Raw genomic sequence first — 18,325 nt, forward strand, 5'->3', positions numbered from 1 at the left:
GTAGTTATTGGTCAAAATATCATTAATGGGAAGCATCCATTTAATATCAGAAAGATCTGTCCATCATCAATAACTGCTTATGTAGTACTGAGATACGGGGAGCCTGGAGCCAATCCCGGGAAGCAGAGGGAAGGGAAAAGCCGGGATTGGATGCCAGTGTATCGCAAGGCACACACATGCAGAGTAATACACACTATGATTTTGAGCTAGCAGTTCACTTAAGTTTTTAGCCTGTGGAAGACAGCCCAATCGATGGACGGGAGGACATGTGATCTCCATACACAGTTAGAGGTAGATCTCGAACTCCTGACCCTGGACGTGTGTACCTACATTGCTGTCCACTGAGCCACCGTCTCATCGGCATGAAGAATTCCGGGTGTCGTCACCCAGAAGGAGTGGAGCTGTGCAGATATACACTGAGTGGTGGTGTTTTCCTCTACTCAAACCACACATTTCCATATGCCGTTTTGAAGGTTTGGGGGGCCCCCTGTTGGCCTCAATCAGTCACTACACTACATATTAAATAAACCCATTGCTTATTTAGAAGATACTGAAGCAGTATGTTCTGCTAACCAGCTAGCTAGCAAAATTTTCTGACTTGCTCATTAGCTATTTATTTTTTTTTTTTAACGTCTGTGGGGGAGGGACTTTTTGAGTGGTAACGTAGAAGCAACGAATATGTGTATATGTTATGTGTTTGTATCAGCGTGGATAGTTGGCAAGCCTGACCATCTCCGCAGGATCATCCGGCTAGCACGGCGGAGCGACCATATGACGGTGCCGCGGCTGTCATGCTCGCGTTATGCTAACGGCGTCTCGCCTGACTGCAGCCGGCATCCTCCTTCCTCTCATCCCCGCAGGCGATCCACTCGGTGGCCTGGCACCACGAAGGGAAGCAGTTTATCTGCAGCCACTCGGACGGCACGCTGACTGTGTGGAACGTCAGGTCGCCGGCCAAGCCTGTGCAGATCATCACCCCGCACGGTACGTTCTGCCCTCTAGAGGGCGCCATTTGTGACTTGAATGTCGGAATGTTTAGCTTTACCTTGTAATTTAGCAAATCGTTTAGTATTGCCGCTTGAGGTATGACAGAGCAGCAGTGTTCCCCTAAGTAGTCAGTGGCATGGAGGAGATTGTTGTATGGATGGCTGGGGTTTTGAGTGGAAAGTTTGGCTTGGAATTACACTGATGTTTTTCATTTCAGGAAAGCAGGCCAAGGATGGGAAAAAGCCAGAACCCTGCAAGCCCATCCTGAAGGTGGAATACAAAACGACGAAAGCCGGGTAAGGGGCGGGACTTCGCTTTCCCATGGAGACACAGTGATTTGCAAACTCAAACTCCAATCCTAACCCAAACTCATAACCTAAAGCCAATTCTAACCCTAACCCTAACCCTCCAATCCTAATGCTCTCCCTTTTTATTTTTTTTATAACTTCCCTTGTTCTGCATTGGCTGATAGCGTTTGAACCGTATACCCTGATTGGTCCATTCGGTTTCTCTTCCCCAGAGATCCGTTCATGATCCTCTCGGGGGGCCTATCTTACGACACGGTGGGCAGACGCCCCTGCCTGACCGTGATGCACGGGAAGAGCACGGCCGTGCTGGAGATGGACCACCCTGTCGTGGACTTCCTGACACTCTGCGAGACGCCATACCCCAACGGTGAATTGTCAATGGCATCCGTTCCTGCGCCGGACGGCTGGGTGAACGTTCTCCTCCGGTGACAAGTCTTGCCTTCTTGTCGTCTCCTCAGATGCCCAGGAGCCGTATGCTGTGGTGGTGCTTCTGGAGAAGGATTTGGTCGTCATCGACCTGGCGCAGAATGGGTAGGCATGACCCTGAGTGCCCGGAAAATGAACGGGTCACAATCCAACGGGGAAACGGAAACATTTTTGTGTTTGCGGCCATTGGTACCATCGGTGGTGATTTCATATCGGGAACTGCCTGATCCTGCCCCCTCTCTGTGTTCAGATACCCAATATTTGAGAACCCGTACCCTCTGACCATACACGAGTCTCCAGTGACGTGCTGCGAATACTTTGCTGACTGCCCTGCGGACCTCATACCCGCTCTTTACACTGTCGGCTCAAGGCAGAAACGACAAGCGTACAGCAAGAAGGTATCATGTCCCCTTTGGCTTCCTTATCTCCACCCGGCCAATACTATCTCCCTTTTTTTACAGCTTTTAAAGATATTATTTTATTTAACATCTGAATTCTAAATATTCAACGACTTGATTCAGATCCAGTTAAAGTTATTTGATGTCTGTTTTTAATTTCCTTTTCTGGTACAGGAGTGGCCTTTAAGCGGTGGACACTGTGGCCAAGGCACGCAGAGCTACCAGGAGATGATAATTACAGGGTATGTTCCGAGTTTCGGGTTCGAGTGTTTGTTGTCACGTGTTACGAGCAATGTAGTTCAATTCTTATGCTACAGTTGCAGGTTAGGGCATCGAGGGATAGGACAAGGTATTGTAGTACAAGACAGTGCAGGACAGACAGTAGTGAGATACAAGCTCAGAGAGTGAAGTACAAAATATGCAATATAAGAAGGAATGATATCTAATAAATTTGTGCAAGGTAAGGAAGTTTTCTTAATGATCTTAATATGTCTAATATTAACATTTTGTCTGACTTATTTGTTGCATTGGACAAAAGCAGCTGCTGAATAAAAGTTAATATACAAGTGAATGTAATATATTACACAGTTACCGAGCTTATTTACAGCTTAATCTGATAAGCTGTAAATTCCCACCCTCCTTAAGTTTCCGTTGTAGATCACTTGTATGTACGCTGTAAAATAATGGTCTTAATTCTTAATCTGTCTTCTGTGAACGACAGGCATGCAGATGGATCGGTTAAGTTTTGGGACGCTTCCATGAGTGAGTATTCCACTCTTCTGCATTCTGCGTGCCCGTTCATTTCCGGTGTTGTGTTTTGTCTTTTCCTCCTTTCCGCTTGCAAATCCGCTCAGGAGAGTGTCCACAGGTGGCAAAAACATTCGGTGACACTTCATTGAGGGGCCACAAATAAAGCAGTATTATGCTCAAACTTCTGGATTAATGAACCACAAACTAAGGCTTAGTTACATGCTGATGTCTTGTTAATTCATCATTGATGAATCATGATGTATCTTTCATCTCGGGCAATTGATCTATTTGTTACTGTATCATTTACTTCTGTAAACTTTAGCAATTTCCTGAAGGAACGACTGAAAGAACAAGTCATCTAACATTTGTTAGTCATTTAATGAATCATGATGCAAATTTTGTCTCGTAGCGACTGTACAGGGTATTCCGCCGATGCTATGAGCAGGACGCGTGTCACTTATCCTGTTCCTGAGGCTGAACATCACTGAGCCATTTTATGCGGCACTTCTGCAAAAGCCGGTCTCTCCCCAGTGACAGAGGATACATTTCAGCAATAACTTGTCGCCACTTATCATTTCAAAGGCTGACATTCCAGCGGAGGAGACCCGACCATGCATACTTTGGGTCGTTAGTTCGTTTCTGCAGCACAAAACCGGAAATAAATGCAGACACTTCTTTCTGCGCACTTCCCCAGTAATGCTACAAGTGCTCTACAAGCTGAAGACGGCCAAGGTGTTCGAGAAGTATCGGACCAAGGAGGATAAGCCAGGCACAGACATCGTGGACGAAGACCCCTTTGCCATCCAGACCATTTCCTGGTGCCTCGAGAGCCGGATGCTCTGCGTAGCCGGAGTCTCTGCCCACGTCCTGATTTACAGGTTCAGCCAACAGGAAGTGACATCAGAGGTGCTGCAGGTAGGCTCAGTACGTCTGTGACATGACTGGTAACCATGGGCGTCGCCGCCATTAAATCTGAGGGGGGCCGTGTCCCCCTCACATTTCATAATTATTCGTCTGGATCCCCCCCCCCACATTTAGAATAAAATATTAGTCTTATGCCAGTGTGTGCCCCCCCCCCCCCCCCCCCCATTCAAAATGCTTCTGACGTCCCTGCGGGTAACATTTATAGTTTTTTACGTTTTATGAGTTATCTTCTAATGTTTTACGTCAAAATATGTTGAAAAAATATATAATTTCCCAATGACTGAAGAGCCAGGTGAGTGACCTGGTAAGTGTGGTGCTGAAGTTGATGCTTAAGGCATCATGCGGAGTTTCTGCGTCTGCAGTTCTGAATCTTAAATTCTAGCTCCGGATTTTAAATTCTGTGATGTGAATCTGAAATAATATCTGAACCCTAAATCCTGTGATCCAAGTTCTGCATTTTAATTTCTGAATCTAATTTCTGCCTGACGGTGTTTTCTGCCTGACGGTGTTTTCTGCCTGACGGTGTTTTCTGCCTGACGGTGTACTGCATGTTGTACAGAGTGTAGTGTTACAATGGATTGAAGGTCATGGAAAAATTAGGGATCACATATAGTATCGTCGTCACTTGTTTGCGATTGTTGTTGGTCAGAATCGCGTGACGCATAACTGCAGTGGAGGGTTAGGGTCAGGCATTAGCACTAAGATGCTGTCAACACCGAGCTGGTGTTAGACACCCGATACTCACTATATTGGTGTTAAAGTGATGATATACTTAGAGTTGCACTGTAAGGGTTGCCACTATGTTTCCTGATAAAATTGGCGCTGGTTTCCAGTGGGCAGTGGTGAGAATGGTTTCTGTTTCTGCATGCTGGTTCATCGGTGGCACCCCCTCTCTCCCTCCAGCTCCTGGAGGTGAAGCTGGTATACGAGCTGAATGAAACAGAGTCTCCGGAAGCAGGGGGGGAGCCAGTAGCAGCCCTCCCCACTCCAAATGTGACCTCCAGTCCCCCAGCTAACACGCCTGAATCCCAGGCCTCGGCCAACAGCAGCCCCTCTGATGCAGTCCGGGACAACGTGCCCTGTCTAAGGTAAACGTTATAAACTAAAATTATTTTAAGGCTGAACTGCCGGACCCCCTCCCCAGTAATTGAAGCAGTGATATTCTGGTCATGGGTCCACTTCATTACCGCCCTCCCACACTAGGGAGCTGAGAGGGAGCAAAAATGTGGACTCTCTGGGGGTCCCCAAGGACCAGATTGGGAAACGCTGTTTTAGATGGTGTCCTCTGAGTCTGATCATTGAGTCTGTTTGACTTTATCTTAAGGCGTTCAGAGGCTCCTGTTGTAATTGTAATTGTAATTGTCCCCTCAGGGAGCACAGTGACCTGGTCATTGACTCATACAGTACCTTCATTTCCCTACTATTAAATACACATTAGAGTTTTTTTAATGGAGGAAAAGATTTTATTAGTCCGTTCATTCTGCCTTGTCTGAATATGCTGCATATGAGGTCTTCATTAATAGCCTCCCTTTGCATTTTGGTGCCCCCCCCCCCCCCCCTACGGTCTAGGGTGCGAAGCTCTCTGCCCAAGCAGTCGCCGGGATACCAAGTGGAGTTGGTGGTCCAGCTGCTGTGGGTCAGCGGGGAGCCACCTCAACAGATCACCAGCCTGGCCATCAACTCCTCATATGGCCTGTGAGTTTGCTCAGCAGAGCGAGGAAACCTCTGAGATCTCCTGGGCTGGGGTGAAGTTAGGAGCCCCTTCATTCAGCCATTTCCCACCCTGAATAATATAAAGCAGCATCCCAGCAACCCCCATCCCACCCCCCATGTTTGTGCTGCTGTGGTTTGCCCCAGTACTAAAGCCCCAATGGCTGTCCGATACTTTTCTCTTGACCCTCCCGTCTGTTTAACTTCAGCCGCCTCCTGTTCTGTCCTCCCATCCGCTTGTCAACATGGATCCATTTACTGAACCAATCAAAACAAATTGCGCATGATGCTAAATGAAATCTTACTGACATTTCTGTGAATGCAACAGGGTATTGTGCTGTGATGGACAGGTAGATATTTTGGTTTTGTTTTGAAAGTATGCAAATAAATGTCATTCTCTTTGCCCCCCCCAAAAAAAAAAAAGAGTGGTTTTTGGAAATAGCAGTGGCCTCGCAGTTGTTGACTACTTCCAGAAGACTGTTCTGCTTAACATGGGAATGTTGCAGCTATATGGTTCAAGCGACCAGAGACCGCTCCGCTCCCCCCGAAAACCAAAACAGGCACCTGGAGGTAAGTTCATACTAATTTTTTAAGTTTTATTTTTAATTAAGTTTAAAAAAGTATACAGGTGTAGCAGCAGGACGCCCTGACCGTGTGGTTAGATGCTGATTCTTACTGAAGCCTTCTGGCTGTGAGCTGTTCAAACTACACACCCAAATTCCCATATTCGCATCGTCCCTCGTCATTGGGTTAGACCAAGAAGCCCCCGGTCCTCGGCTGGCCCCCAGTGGGTTCTCCATCTGTCCCCGGTGATAAGAAAATCCAAGTTTTGCAAAGCAAAACGTCTAAGAGCGGGATTCCACGTTTGGTGACGGCGGTCGGTCCCGTCACGACGCCCGGTAGGACTGGCGCTCAGATCTCTGGGCTGGATGTGTAGGTGCTCTACGGGATGCGAACCCCACTCATCTCCCGACCCCAGTGCTGGTCGAAGCCCATGTAGCGCCTTGGTGAGCTACAGCATCTTGTTTCACTGTGTCTTAGACGCTACACTGTAGGTGGTGCTCCCCATGTTCCTCGCACTGGAGGGTGGTGGTGATGCAGCATCCCCCCCCCCCTAGCCCCCAGTGGTTTGCTTCTGGGTTGACCAGCACTGTCTGACCCGCATCTTCCGGGGGACCCCCGCACGTGCTCTAAACGTAACCTCGCCTCCTTGTCTCACTGCTCTGTGACAGATGCGTGTCCCCGCTCTGATGCTATAACACCTTTTGTTGTTGGTCTCTCCACTGTGCTTCGGAAAAGACGTTCCCACGTCTTGCATGTGCGGCCTCGCTAGCTTATATAATGAGTCTGTGAAAAAGCTACGGGCCTCTTACATCAGTAAGTCACCTGACGAGAATTAGCCTATTAGAGAGTCCCTGTCCCCCGTTGTCCAATGTGGTTCCGGCCTAATTTTCCTGCTTTTTTTTTTTTTTTTTTTTTTTTTTTTTAATAGCTGTACCTCACATCATATTCTACTAACCCTCTGCAAGCTGCATGTTTTAGTTGCACCACTTCCCTCTCAACTCGTAGCTGTGTGGTTCCCCCTTTCACTCTGCCTGTCTTCTGTCATCCACGTTTGTTTTTCTGCAAGTTTAAACATTATCTGTAAATTGAAATTAATAGCCAAGTAATATATCAACAAACCTGTACAATAGTTCCTTTTACCTCAGGTATTTTATTCATTCATGCACATCATTATATGTCTTTGGCCACAGAAATTGGCTTGAAAATATTATGCTAGACTGAGATCAGTCACTCATCAAACATTATTTCCATTTATTGTTTTATTGTATTAACGTAGTCATTGTAGATAATGACATTTTCCTGACGCCCTCTTTCCTATTATGGGATCTGATTATTATTAGTAGTAATAATATTCTTATCGAAAACTGAACATATTATATATTATTGTATATTCCCATTTCAAAAAGGATGTGGCTGTAATGCACATACCTCAATTACTGATTCTGCATGAAAGTAGATCTGAGCTTGTCTTGCAGTGCCACCTACTGAGGTATTGCGGAGTTCCATTTTTGTGCTTTAAAACTGTGATAATCATAATGGCAGAGTTCTATCATTCAGGTCCAGAAAGTAAGAATCCAGACCACGATTTTCTTTCAACCAGCCAGTTGAGTATGACGGGTCTCACTCACAGAGAACTCAACTGGTTGGTTTGAACTAAATCTTGGTCTGGATTTTTACTTTCTGAATCTATCCACTCTGCATGATAGTGCTGTAGCAGTTTGTCAGTATTAAACCGTGTATAAATGTGGTCTCAAATTTCCTCATTGACTGAACTTTAAACCCTTTATTTGCTGGATAGATGCACAAGGTGACAGGGTGCTAGATAGCCCAAGGATGATGTCATCGGCTTCATTGAAGCTGGAATTGCTGTTTATCTGATACAGGTTGCCTTTATATTAGCCCCTTAGCCCAGCCTTCTCTCGGTTTGTCATCAGTTTCTCTCGCATGCAAAGGGCTGCATTAACTTTCTTTGTTCGACTTGAAAGGTCTCTGTGACATCAGTGAGGGGTCGACTTCTTCCGAAGACCGGTGCAAGTCTCCCACCTCAGGTAAAACTATAGCCTTTCTGAACTTCCTGTTATCTGTACAATAATTTTAAGATCTTGTGCCAGGTCACAGAATGCTCTAACTGCATTTTGGCAAATGTACCATTTTGTTGCAGTCGTCGATTTCCGATTTGTGGCATATCTGATCCCATGTTTTCCGGTGTCTCACAGTGAACTATCCTGTACTATCAGTGCATGTACTTATTTATGGAGGATCTTGCTGTCTTTCAAGTTATGGGGATTTCCTAATAGAAGTGTGTTAGTTCGAGTAGTTCACTATGTAATAATGAGGGTTGCAAAATTATGTTAATTTTCCTGTAAATTCCTTTATATTCCTCTCAATTCCCCTGGAAAGTTTCCAACTTGGAATATTTCCTGAACTACCCAGCTCAACTTCCCATGGAATGGAAGGTTTCTGGAAAGTTTCTGGCCCTTTGCAACCCTAGTAATAATTACATGTGAAATATTTTATATTGAGGAACAGCTCAGAAGCTGTATAGAATTCTAGTGATGCAGGGAACCTGGGTGGTCACACCTCCCTCATATATCCTAAATGCGGTTCCCAGGAGAAATGAGGATATCCACTATGAGCAGGACTAATATCTGCTCCAGTCTCTTCCTGGCTGATGTTTCAATGACCTTTAGGGCCGGATGTAATGATAGAATGAATTATTTTTATAAACAACTTCCGAAATACAGTATTTTTGTTATTGTTGTGTAGTATTATTAGTGTCCCCTTGTTTGAAGCAGTAGAAGTATTCTGATTATAATTCCTCGTGTTTTAATTACAGTAGCTGAGATTTTTACAATTATCCTGTAGTTTGAGTGCACAGAATGAACAGGCTGACAACTTAAGGCAAAGAGCAAATACCCAGGGACTCGACAGTCAGGTCAGCTGGCACGGATAAATTGCATGAAGATGATTGATTTGCCTGGGAGTGTAGATTTATCGAGCCGCCCGGCGCTGATCGCCTGTGTCACTGTCACCATCTAGGCTGTGCCTTACCTTGCAATTGTGACGATGGCCACAAGCACCCTGACTTTATAGAAATGGGTATGTCGACATATTTGGTCTCCACACCTTTTTTTTTTTTTTTTGAGATTCGTATGCGGAGTAAAACAGCTTCTCATGCCTCTTATTGTTTGTGTTCTGTTTGGAATGTTTTCAGTGAAAGCCAAAAGCAGAAAGTTTACCAGGATGGTAGCCATTGACATTGGTATGACCTCTACATTTGACAATGGCACTCTCCCTTCTTGCTACTCCAGCGGTTCCCCCCCCATTCACACTAACAAGTTATGCCCTGATTAAACGATGATCTGTGTTCGCTGCTTGATGCCTCTCGAACCCTGTCTGGAATGTAGGAGGAATGGACTTCCCTTTTATTCCTACTAATTGTAAGGTGTGTAGCGAAAAGTCAATCATGTAGAATTTACAGGTTTTTCTCTTTGGAGGGGATTCATTTCATCCCCCCCATGACTCTAACACTATGCATGATGTCATCTCTTCTTATAGACTCCTCTCGGAACTCTGTGGAATGTTCTCGTATACCCTTGTATACAATAAATATGATTCTAGAATGATTTAAAAAATATGTACAATCTTCCACCATAGCACCTGTACGTGCACAAACACCATTGATTTTAGTTTGCCCTTGAAAAACAATTTAAAAAAAAAGCGAAAAATTTTGCGACTTATGTGTGTAGATTTTTATCGGTCCTTTCTGTCCTGTTGATTTGATTTCTTACCCATGTCATTCAATATCAAATGAAGCAACCAATCTGATATTTGTACACAAAAGCATTTCACATTCTGTTACCAACTTTATACTTAGTTGTATTGTAAATTATGTCTTTAACAAAGAGGTGAGATTTACACATTCCCTCGGTCCCCCTTAATGGGACTCGTCTGTGTAGATTGGACAGGATTATTGTATGTTTTTTTTTATTTTTATACAGTTTATAACGCTATAAGAAGCATATAGGCAAAGGGAGGCGATATTAAGATGAATGTGAGCTCTGAAGGCAAATCTGAAACATTTGTACCAATCTATGCGATTTGGAGAAAGTTTGACAAGGCCTCCTAAATGAAACAGAAGCCATGATTGGTCTTCCTCTGAGAAGGGCAGCTTTTCTCCGAAGCCTTTGGAACTGTGATATCATGCATGTTATTTCTTCATACCCCCCTTGCCGAGGTGCTTGTTCTGTCAGCCTGGGATGCCTGAAGTTTCCCTTCACCGGTTATTAATTCTCTCTCCCCGGCTGCTCTCTTGTCAAGCGATTTTTCTTTCACAGACTAAAACACTGGTTTTTAACTCTTTCTGGGTTCTGTCAGCGCATAATGCCGATGGACGATCATGAATAATCGAGACGGATGATTAACGCTGTGGGCGCAATGATATATGGAACCATGCCGAGGGATGTTGGAAGCATTAAGTGAATCGTCTTACCCGGCGTCATTGTTTGTATGTCGTTTATTTTTCCAGCAAAGATGTCACGGAAATTAAACTTGCCTACTGATCTGAAGCCAGACGTGGGTAAGCCTCGACTCTCAACGTGTTCCTTGCTGCCGGCTGGGATATTTTAGGCTTGAAATCGATTGCAGGTTTAATGCTGTGGCTGCATCAGACAAGCGACCGCAGGAAGCCTCAGAACAACCTGCGAGCGAAACGGAGCAGCATATCGTCCCCAGGCCGTCTGCCGCCGTGACGTGATTGACTCTGACACCTTTGAGAAACTTTGTTTTTGTCCCTTAGGGGGATGGGGACTAACCGTGGGCTTTTTTTTTGGGGAGGGAGAGGGGTGAATTCGGGTAATGTGTGCATCGACTATGTCATCGTGCTACACAATGAGGGTAGAGGCAGAAAGAAGATCATTTTCTTAATGAATTCATTCCTGGGATTATCCACGAAATGCTTTTCTCTGCTACAACGTCTCCCCATCGTCCGCCAGAAAGACAGAACTGGACAGCGCCCATTGTTCTCCCGTTCACTCGCCCCAACTACATAAAGCCAATGTGTAATTGGTGCCGAAAAGTATTTGCATACTTAGACCTTATTATATATATAAGCTACTTTTGGTCCTTGAGTAGGTCTGAAACGTAGCTTTACGACCTTGCTTATAACAGTTGGGGGAGAAAAACCCAATAATGCTACATAATGGATAACCATTGCAGATAAATTGCAAGTAATGCCTGTGAAATGTAATTCTCTTGTGGGCTTTTATGCACAATAAGCTACCTCATCTGCACTTACCTGTAACGGATTTAAAAGGAAGTGTTCAAATGTCTGTCTGACTTTCATTTCTCCAGCCCGGATAACAGCTGCTGTTTCTGGAAATAGCTGGTGTAGCTTGTTGAAATGAACATGCTCTTAGCTAGCTGTCCAGATCACGTGCAACTTAATTAATCTTAATTGATTGAGAAACGCAAACTAGTAACCGGTTTTATTTGATGAAAAGCTCCTAAATGGATGTTTATGAGCAATCGTATGGAGTCACTCATGCTCCGCCCATCAAAACCCCACCTCCTTACGGTCTTTTCTGCTTTTCTTCCCCTGTGTTCGTCACCCTGACCCCTTGCTTTCTGCACGCTGCCGGGGCGCCGCCTCTCCAGATACAAGGGACGCCTCCTTCAGCCGAAGCTCCAGCGTGACGAGCATCGACCGGGAGTCCAGGGAGGCCATCACCCTCTTCCACGTCAGCGAGACGTTCGCGCGCAAGACCGACGGCGGCGCCACTCCCTGCCTGTGGGTCGGCACGTCCTTTGGCTCGGTCTTGCTCATGGTGCTCAATGTGCCTCCTGCTGGTGAGCAGAGGACACTGCAGCCTGTCACAGTCATGCCCACTGGTGAGCGTCAGCAGTGGCTGCTGTATAATGTTACTACTCCATATTACAGTAACTGCAATACCGTACTGTATTTAAAGGAGCAACTGTATGAGTTCTGTGAAAAATGTATATATTTGTCTTAACTTTAAAGACTGCTGCCTTAGGGAATGGATTAGTGTGTGTGTGTGTGTGTGTGTGTGTGTGTGTGTGTGGCACGTTCAGTTCATTTTGATTATAAAAATGGGAAATGAGTAAATCATAAATCTGTTTGTGACATCACAGTGGAAATTTAGGCCCTTACAGCTAGACCTTAGATGAATGATACTGCTTACTTATTTGGTCATTAATTTTTAATAATTATGAAGTATTGCAATAATAGTGGAGAATTCTGCATAAATCCAATCATTTCTGTGCAGTTTCATTTTCTGCATCTTGATGAATGCAAATATTAAGTTTATTATTAGTAGGATCAATGGATCATTAGAGGAGGTCACTGGAATCCGGAACTCCCAGCCCTGTGGAGGCAGGATCTGTTCCGCTCGTGTGTCCAGCTGACATCTCGGTTCACTCCTCAGGCACGTTGTTGAGACTCAAGGGAGCCATCCTGAGGATGGCATTCCTGGATGCCACTGGGGCCCTCCTGCCTGGGCCCTCGGAGCCCTGGCACGAGTCCGACTGCGCCAACGACAAGGAGCGACCAAGAAAGCGGCGGACGGCATCTCCGCCGGGCTCCCAGGAGGCCGGTGAGAGCCAGTTTGCAGTGATCTGCTCAGACAAGCAGGCCAAGGTGATCGCACTGCCCTCGCAGGCCGTGGCGTTCAAGCACAACATCACGGAGACGTCCTTCGTGCTGCGCAGCGATGTCGTGCAAATGAGTGGCAGCGTCTGCATCGCCTGCTTCTGCGCCAATGGCCACATCATGACCTTGAGGTACGGGGGTGGCGGATGTTTACATGTAGCTTTATAACGAAAATTTTGCATCAGATGACGGCTGTGGCTAGCAGGTAGCCTTGTGGGTAGGAAAATGAGATTTCATTTAATTTCTCGCGGGCCGTGCTCGAGGACCCAGCAAAGAAATCACTCCACCTTCTGATCACAGACACAGCATCATAGTTCAGAAGAACATGAGTCACCTGTTCCCTGAGATTGAAACTCCTTTCTGAATGCAGGAAGGGGCAATGCGTGGGTCGGGTTAAGGGTGTGAGTTTGAATCCCATGGCCGGTACAGTAATCAAATCACGTTGTACAAGGCCCTTAACACCAGCTGCTCCAGGAGTGCTGCATATTCTCTGACCCCAGACTATCGCCACTCATAAATTACTAAATAAGTAAATGCAAAAGAAGTGACTTTGACACGTATGTTATCACATGTGACTGTCTTCCCGCCCTGCGACCAGCTTGCCCAGCCTGCGGCCGCTCTTAGACATCAGCTACCTTCCGCTCACTGACATGCGGATAGCCAGGACCTTCTGCTTCTCGAATCATGGCCAGGCTCTATTCCTGACCTCGCCCACGGAGATCCAGAGAATAACATACAGCCAAGAGACTTGCGAGAACCTACAGGTGAGGTGGCTTGTCGGACTCCATGCCGTCGGTCAGCGAGTTCCTTACTTTTCCGCAAAACGCAGTGTTGAAGAGACTAAGCTGTATATGGAACTCTGGACTTTTATTGGTTTGATTGTCCTAAAAAAAATCACATGGGTGCCGGGACACCATGGATTACTGCCCTACTGCAGGGCTGGGAAATCTCATCCAGAAATAGCCGTTGTGTGTGTAGGTTTTCACTGCAACTCCCTAATTAGATTACTAATTAGAGGACTGATTGGCTGGCAAGTCCTCACACCTGGGTTTGAACAGTTTACCTAAAGATTACCCCAGAAACCTGCACACGCACCAGCCCTTTGCGGATAAGATTGGTCACCCCTGCCCTAATACATAAACATATTCCAGTTTTTTTTTATGTTAAATTCAGCATCTCCGGTTTAGCTGGTGTGTGACTGAAGATACCAGCTCCTAGTGTCCACAGACACATTTGCAGTGGTTGACTTTCTTCAGTGCAGCAGCACATGTAAATCTAGCGGATCGGTTGTGTTTCAGGAGATGTTGGGGGAGCTGTTTACGCCTGTAGAAACGCCAGAGGCCCCAAACAGAGGATTTTTCAAGGGCCTCTTTGGTGGGGGGGCACAGTCCCTGGATAGAGAAGATCTATGTAAGTAACAACTTTTACATTTTTTCTTTTCTTTTTTTCATTTTCTCTCTTTCTGCACTCAGGTAGACGTCTAAAAAGTTGCTGGTTATATTTTACTGAAACATATAGTTTCTCTCGGCGTATTGTAAGATAAGTAAATAACAAATTTTGGTTAGAGTAGATCCCAACATAGAATCATTGCAGACATTATCAAGCATGGGAGAACAATCTTCTCTTTGGGAGACTGGCATCTTGTCGGGCAGGGATGTATCCTGCTTTAACATCCCTTTCACATCAACCCACATTCACACGCTATGACCAATTTAGAGACATCTGATTGGCTCTGCAGTTTTCATGTGACAGTGAATGACAAGAAAATCAGCCAATTGCCGTAGAGGCGTGCTAGAGATAATGATATGCTAGCAGGGCCGCCTGCCCCTTAACACGATCTCATGGCTTCCCCTGTATCCACACAGTCGGGGAGGCCGCTGCTGGGAAGGCGGCGCGGAGCCTGGCCCAGCACATCCCCGGACCGGGCGGCATCGAGGGCATGAAGGGTGCAGCCTCGGGCGTGGTCGGGGAGCTGGCCCGTGCCAGGATAGCACTGGACGAGAGGGGCCAGAAGCTGGGCGAGCTGGAGGAGCGCACGGCGGCCATGATGGCAAGCGCAGACTCCTTCTCCAAGCACGCGCATGAGGTGAGGAAGGAGTTAAACCCCAAAACTAAATCCCTATACTCATTCAATCAACTCATCCATCATAATAAACCCCGCCCCCCTTTCTCCAGATGATGCTGAAGTACAAAGATAAGAAGTGGTATCAGCTGTGATCGCCACGTCAGGAACGACCCCCCCTCCCCACCCCCTCCTCCTGCAGGACAGCTGGGTTTTAGCCTTCAGGCCATGTTTTCCTCCTTTCAGTGGAGGAGCAAACGCGAGATCACATTCAGAATACGTAAAGGATGGCACTGCGCGATGTATTTTTTTTTTGCGTCATTAGCATTATTTTCGTTGTATATTATTTTGCCAAATTGGGTTTTTTTTTTTTGGCACCTGGGTGGGTGGTGATGGGAGGGGTTGCAGTGTTACCCTGGTAACTGTAGTGGGCCAGCTTGGTCGTTGTGAGGATCCAGGTTGTGCTAGTTACTCACCATCGAAGCCGAAATGTCCACCAGACTTGCCAGGGATGGAGTCTCTTGTAAATGAGTCCGTTTTTGCGGGAGAGGTAGGGATCCTATTTAAAAATAAAATACAATATCAAAAGGGTTGGTAATTTCAAGGTAATCCCTCGTATCCAACCATGTTGTGCGATGTTACTCAATATTTCCTGTTACGTGCGCCTCAGGTCACAGATGGGCTTAACTTTAACGATAGTGAAAATGAACCACTTCCCCATTATGCAATTGTCGTGGATTAAATCTATTTTTTTTTCTTATAGAAATAACTCCTAAGGGCTGTTATAGCACAGAATATTCATAAATCTGTCCAGATAAAATTCAGGCTCAGTACACGAGGTATTGGACGTAATTACAAAAACAGCGTCACTTCTACAGAGAACTGCTGAGTTTCAGTTGTTTTCCTGCAAATATGTGCTTAAAAATGAACAAAAAAACTAATTTTCCTGAGTTTCTAGAGCAGCTACGGCGTTTTATACCCACACGAACGAGCTCTTACAGCCTGTTGGGTGTGAGGTGAGTATGTATATATCAAAACCAATACGCCAAAAACGCACATACAGATTTGTCTTATTTTTACATGGATATTCTGAACTGGCATTTCAGTAAATTTTTATTATTATTATTATTATTATTATTTTGTCGAAGAACTTGAAATTTATAGGATGCTGTAAACGGAATTACGGAGTTGCTTCTTTTCGGCAGTGCGGGCTTCCTCGCGAAATTTTGAGAGTATATTACCATACAATTAAGATGCTTGAGTTTGGTAGGCTATGTGAGTGCTGAGGCTTTAGACGGTCACCTAGTTTTGTATATTATTGTTGACCCACTTTTCTATTTTTTTCACATTTTTATTTTTATTACTATGGACATAAGTGCGACGGAGAAAAGGCTGACGCCGCAGTACTCGGTAGGCCTATAATTGTTTAACTGTAAAGTGTATAATAACTACGCTACTTCTGATTTCTGTTAATATTTCAGGAATATTTAACTGAAAGCTACATATCAACTTGATTGTTTCTCATTTTAGGCGCATATATTAAATATATACGGTAATAAACGATATGCGTGTGTGTTAGTGTGTGTGCATATATGCATGGCTACGTAGCTTCATGTTTTACTTTGTACACATACACTTAAAATCATGCTGATATTTAATCCCTTAATGGTGTTTTCAGTGCAAGTCTTACTACAATTTTTTCTGCCTTTTTTAGTCTTTATGAAGCGCGAGAAAATGCTGCTATTTGTGTAGTATGTATCAGCGTAATATTTTCAGATTAAACTGCTTTTTTTTTGTTTCCGGTGAAGCTTTTGTTTCATCGAGAAATTGCTGCCATTTTTTTAAATACTGTAAATAGTGGGACAATCTGAGACAAACCTGGAAGTGTCAGGTGCTCTAGGTGGTGCAGACGGGGACTCAGGATCTCCTAACGTTACCACGCCACCCCAGAAAGCTGTAACGCGTCTCTCACGGTAAAGCCTGTTTGTCCAGGTGGACAGATTGCTGAAGTGTCGCTGGCCAAATTGCTATGTACTTATTGTTAACGATCATAACTGCCTGTAAATTAAGTGAAGCATTTATTCCGTTCCGTTTTCTGGTGTGTTTGGTGTCTATAAAAGCAAATGCTTTCTTTAAAGTGGACCAAAAATCATTTTGAATCGTTGTGCCGGAGTGGCTGAGGTTGTGATCAACATCACACTTTCAGATTTGTCTTTTCTGTCAGTTTAACAATATACTCATATTTGTATATTTGAAACATTCTTTTAATTTCACTATATTTGATAAATGGAAAAGTTTACTTAATTTAACAAAACCTGCTTTAAAAATTCTTCTGTGCAAAGGGATGTGTACTGTATGTTCACCCTGTTCAAAACTAAAAAAAATGTTTTGTGATAAAAAATATTTGTGGCTCTGAGGCGCAACATGGGGGTCGCCATGAATACGCCAGGTTTTGTTGTGTCTTCAAGGGCTTTAAGTGTCAGCCAAGCCACCGATGCACTTTCCGTTTGCCGGTATTAATTTCCCTCTTTCTTGCACAACAGCGAGCACCCAAAACTCAGTGTTCATTAAACGTCAACGTGGTCATTTCTGTCTCAGCGTCTTTAAACTTTATTAACAAAAAAAAAAACAAATATGTGGTTCCTACTCAAGCATTCGGTATACTACTACTCGTTTGCAGTGTTTTTCCTCATGTGGCCAATTTTTTGTTTAATGCAGATTTCGTAAGAATTAATGAAGTTGTCACCCAAAACAGACCAGATTATGTAGATCAACGGTGCATTGGAAAATAAAGATGAAATGTATAAAATCTTTGTTTCTGGTCATTTATCTAGCTTATTTATTTAGTGCATTAATCAGTAGTGCGTTTCGTGGAAGGATTATCTATCCCTTTAACCATCTTCCAGTTGTTTATCCAGTACTGAGTCGTATGGGGCGATCGGAACGCATCACGGGTGGCTAAAGACAGAGGCTGGGTTTTACACCAAGCCTTTTTTTAAGACAACATTAATTTCTAGAGGATATCGCAAATTCACTTCCGACTAATTAAAATGCAAATTCTTGGTATCAGAAACTCGGTTATAACTAGTTGTAATGTGGATTTCTATAAGAAATGTCAAATTTTAATTCGTTAAAATGCATATTAATATTTTTCCTTTTCTCCTACCTCATCTTGCTCTCATGACACACAGACACATATTTAGGTGACAAATCTTGTCAGTCAATTCTTTATATCAGAAGTTTATATTTTAGCTAGTGAGATTATCTCCATGGGAGTTGGAATCTGAACGTGTTAAAATACCCATTTCTGATAACAGGAATTCAATTGTGACTAGTAGTAACTAATTTGCGATATCAAGAATTGGCATTATAACTAGTCACAACTGAATTTCTGATAAACAATTTGCATTTTAGCTGGTTGACACAAAATTTGTGCTATCTTCTAGAAATTAATTAAGGCTGAAACGACTTGTTCATAGAGGGGGCGGCATGGTGGTGCAGTGGTTAGCACTGTCGCCTCACACCTCTG

General features: G+C 44.5%; 1 protein-coding gene across 3 annotated transcripts in view; it reads left to right on the top strand.

Moving 5' to 3' along the window:
* stxbp5b (syntaxin binding protein 5b (tomosyn)) overlaps positions 1 to 17,605 on the top strand; it is a 38,577-nt gene extending 20,972 nt beyond the window's left edge. Inside the window, exons 8-28 of one of the 3 annotated variants that reach the window (XM_048974086.1) lie at positions 861 to 984; positions 1,205 to 1,283; positions 1,508 to 1,662; positions 1,754 to 1,826; positions 1,972 to 2,119; positions 2,294 to 2,361; positions 2,841 to 2,881; positions 3,564 to 3,784; positions 4,697 to 4,881; positions 5,363 to 5,488; positions 5,928 to 6,073; positions 8,053 to 8,115; positions 9,107 to 9,166; positions 9,282 to 9,329; positions 10,596 to 10,646; positions 11,723 to 11,956; positions 12,511 to 12,865; positions 13,333 to 13,498; positions 14,033 to 14,144; positions 14,600 to 14,820; positions 14,910 to 17,605. In XM_048974086.1, coding sequence (XP_048830043.1) covers positions 861 to 984; positions 1,205 to 1,283; positions 1,508 to 1,662; positions 1,754 to 1,826; positions 1,972 to 2,119; positions 2,294 to 2,361; positions 2,841 to 2,881; positions 3,564 to 3,784; positions 4,697 to 4,881; positions 5,363 to 5,488; positions 5,928 to 6,073; positions 8,053 to 8,115; positions 9,107 to 9,166; positions 9,282 to 9,329; positions 10,596 to 10,646; positions 11,723 to 11,956; positions 12,511 to 12,865; positions 13,333 to 13,498; positions 14,033 to 14,144; positions 14,600 to 14,820; positions 14,910 to 14,951 — 2,718 coding nt within the window. In that variant the 3' untranslated portion in view covers positions 14,952 to 17,605. The remainder of the gene's footprint in view (positions 1 to 860; positions 985 to 1,204; positions 1,284 to 1,507; positions 1,663 to 1,753; positions 1,827 to 1,971; positions 2,120 to 2,293; positions 2,362 to 2,840; positions 2,882 to 3,563; positions 3,785 to 4,696; positions 4,882 to 5,362; positions 5,489 to 5,927; positions 6,074 to 8,052; positions 8,116 to 9,106; positions 9,167 to 9,281; positions 9,330 to 10,595; positions 10,647 to 11,722; positions 11,957 to 12,510; positions 12,866 to 13,332; positions 13,499 to 14,032; positions 14,145 to 14,599; positions 14,821 to 14,909) is intronic. The other 2 variants (XM_048974087.1, XM_048974088.1) reach the window with 2 other exon arrangements.
* Positions 17,606 to 18,325: the final 720 nt, after the last annotated feature.

The sequence above is a fragment of the Brienomyrus brachyistius genome, chromosome 14 (assembly GCF_023856365.1).
Source record: "Brienomyrus brachyistius isolate T26 chromosome 14, BBRACH_0.4, whole genome shotgun sequence".
Lineage (NCBI taxonomy): Eukaryota > Metazoa > Chordata > Actinopteri > Osteoglossiformes > Mormyridae > Brienomyrus > Brienomyrus brachyistius.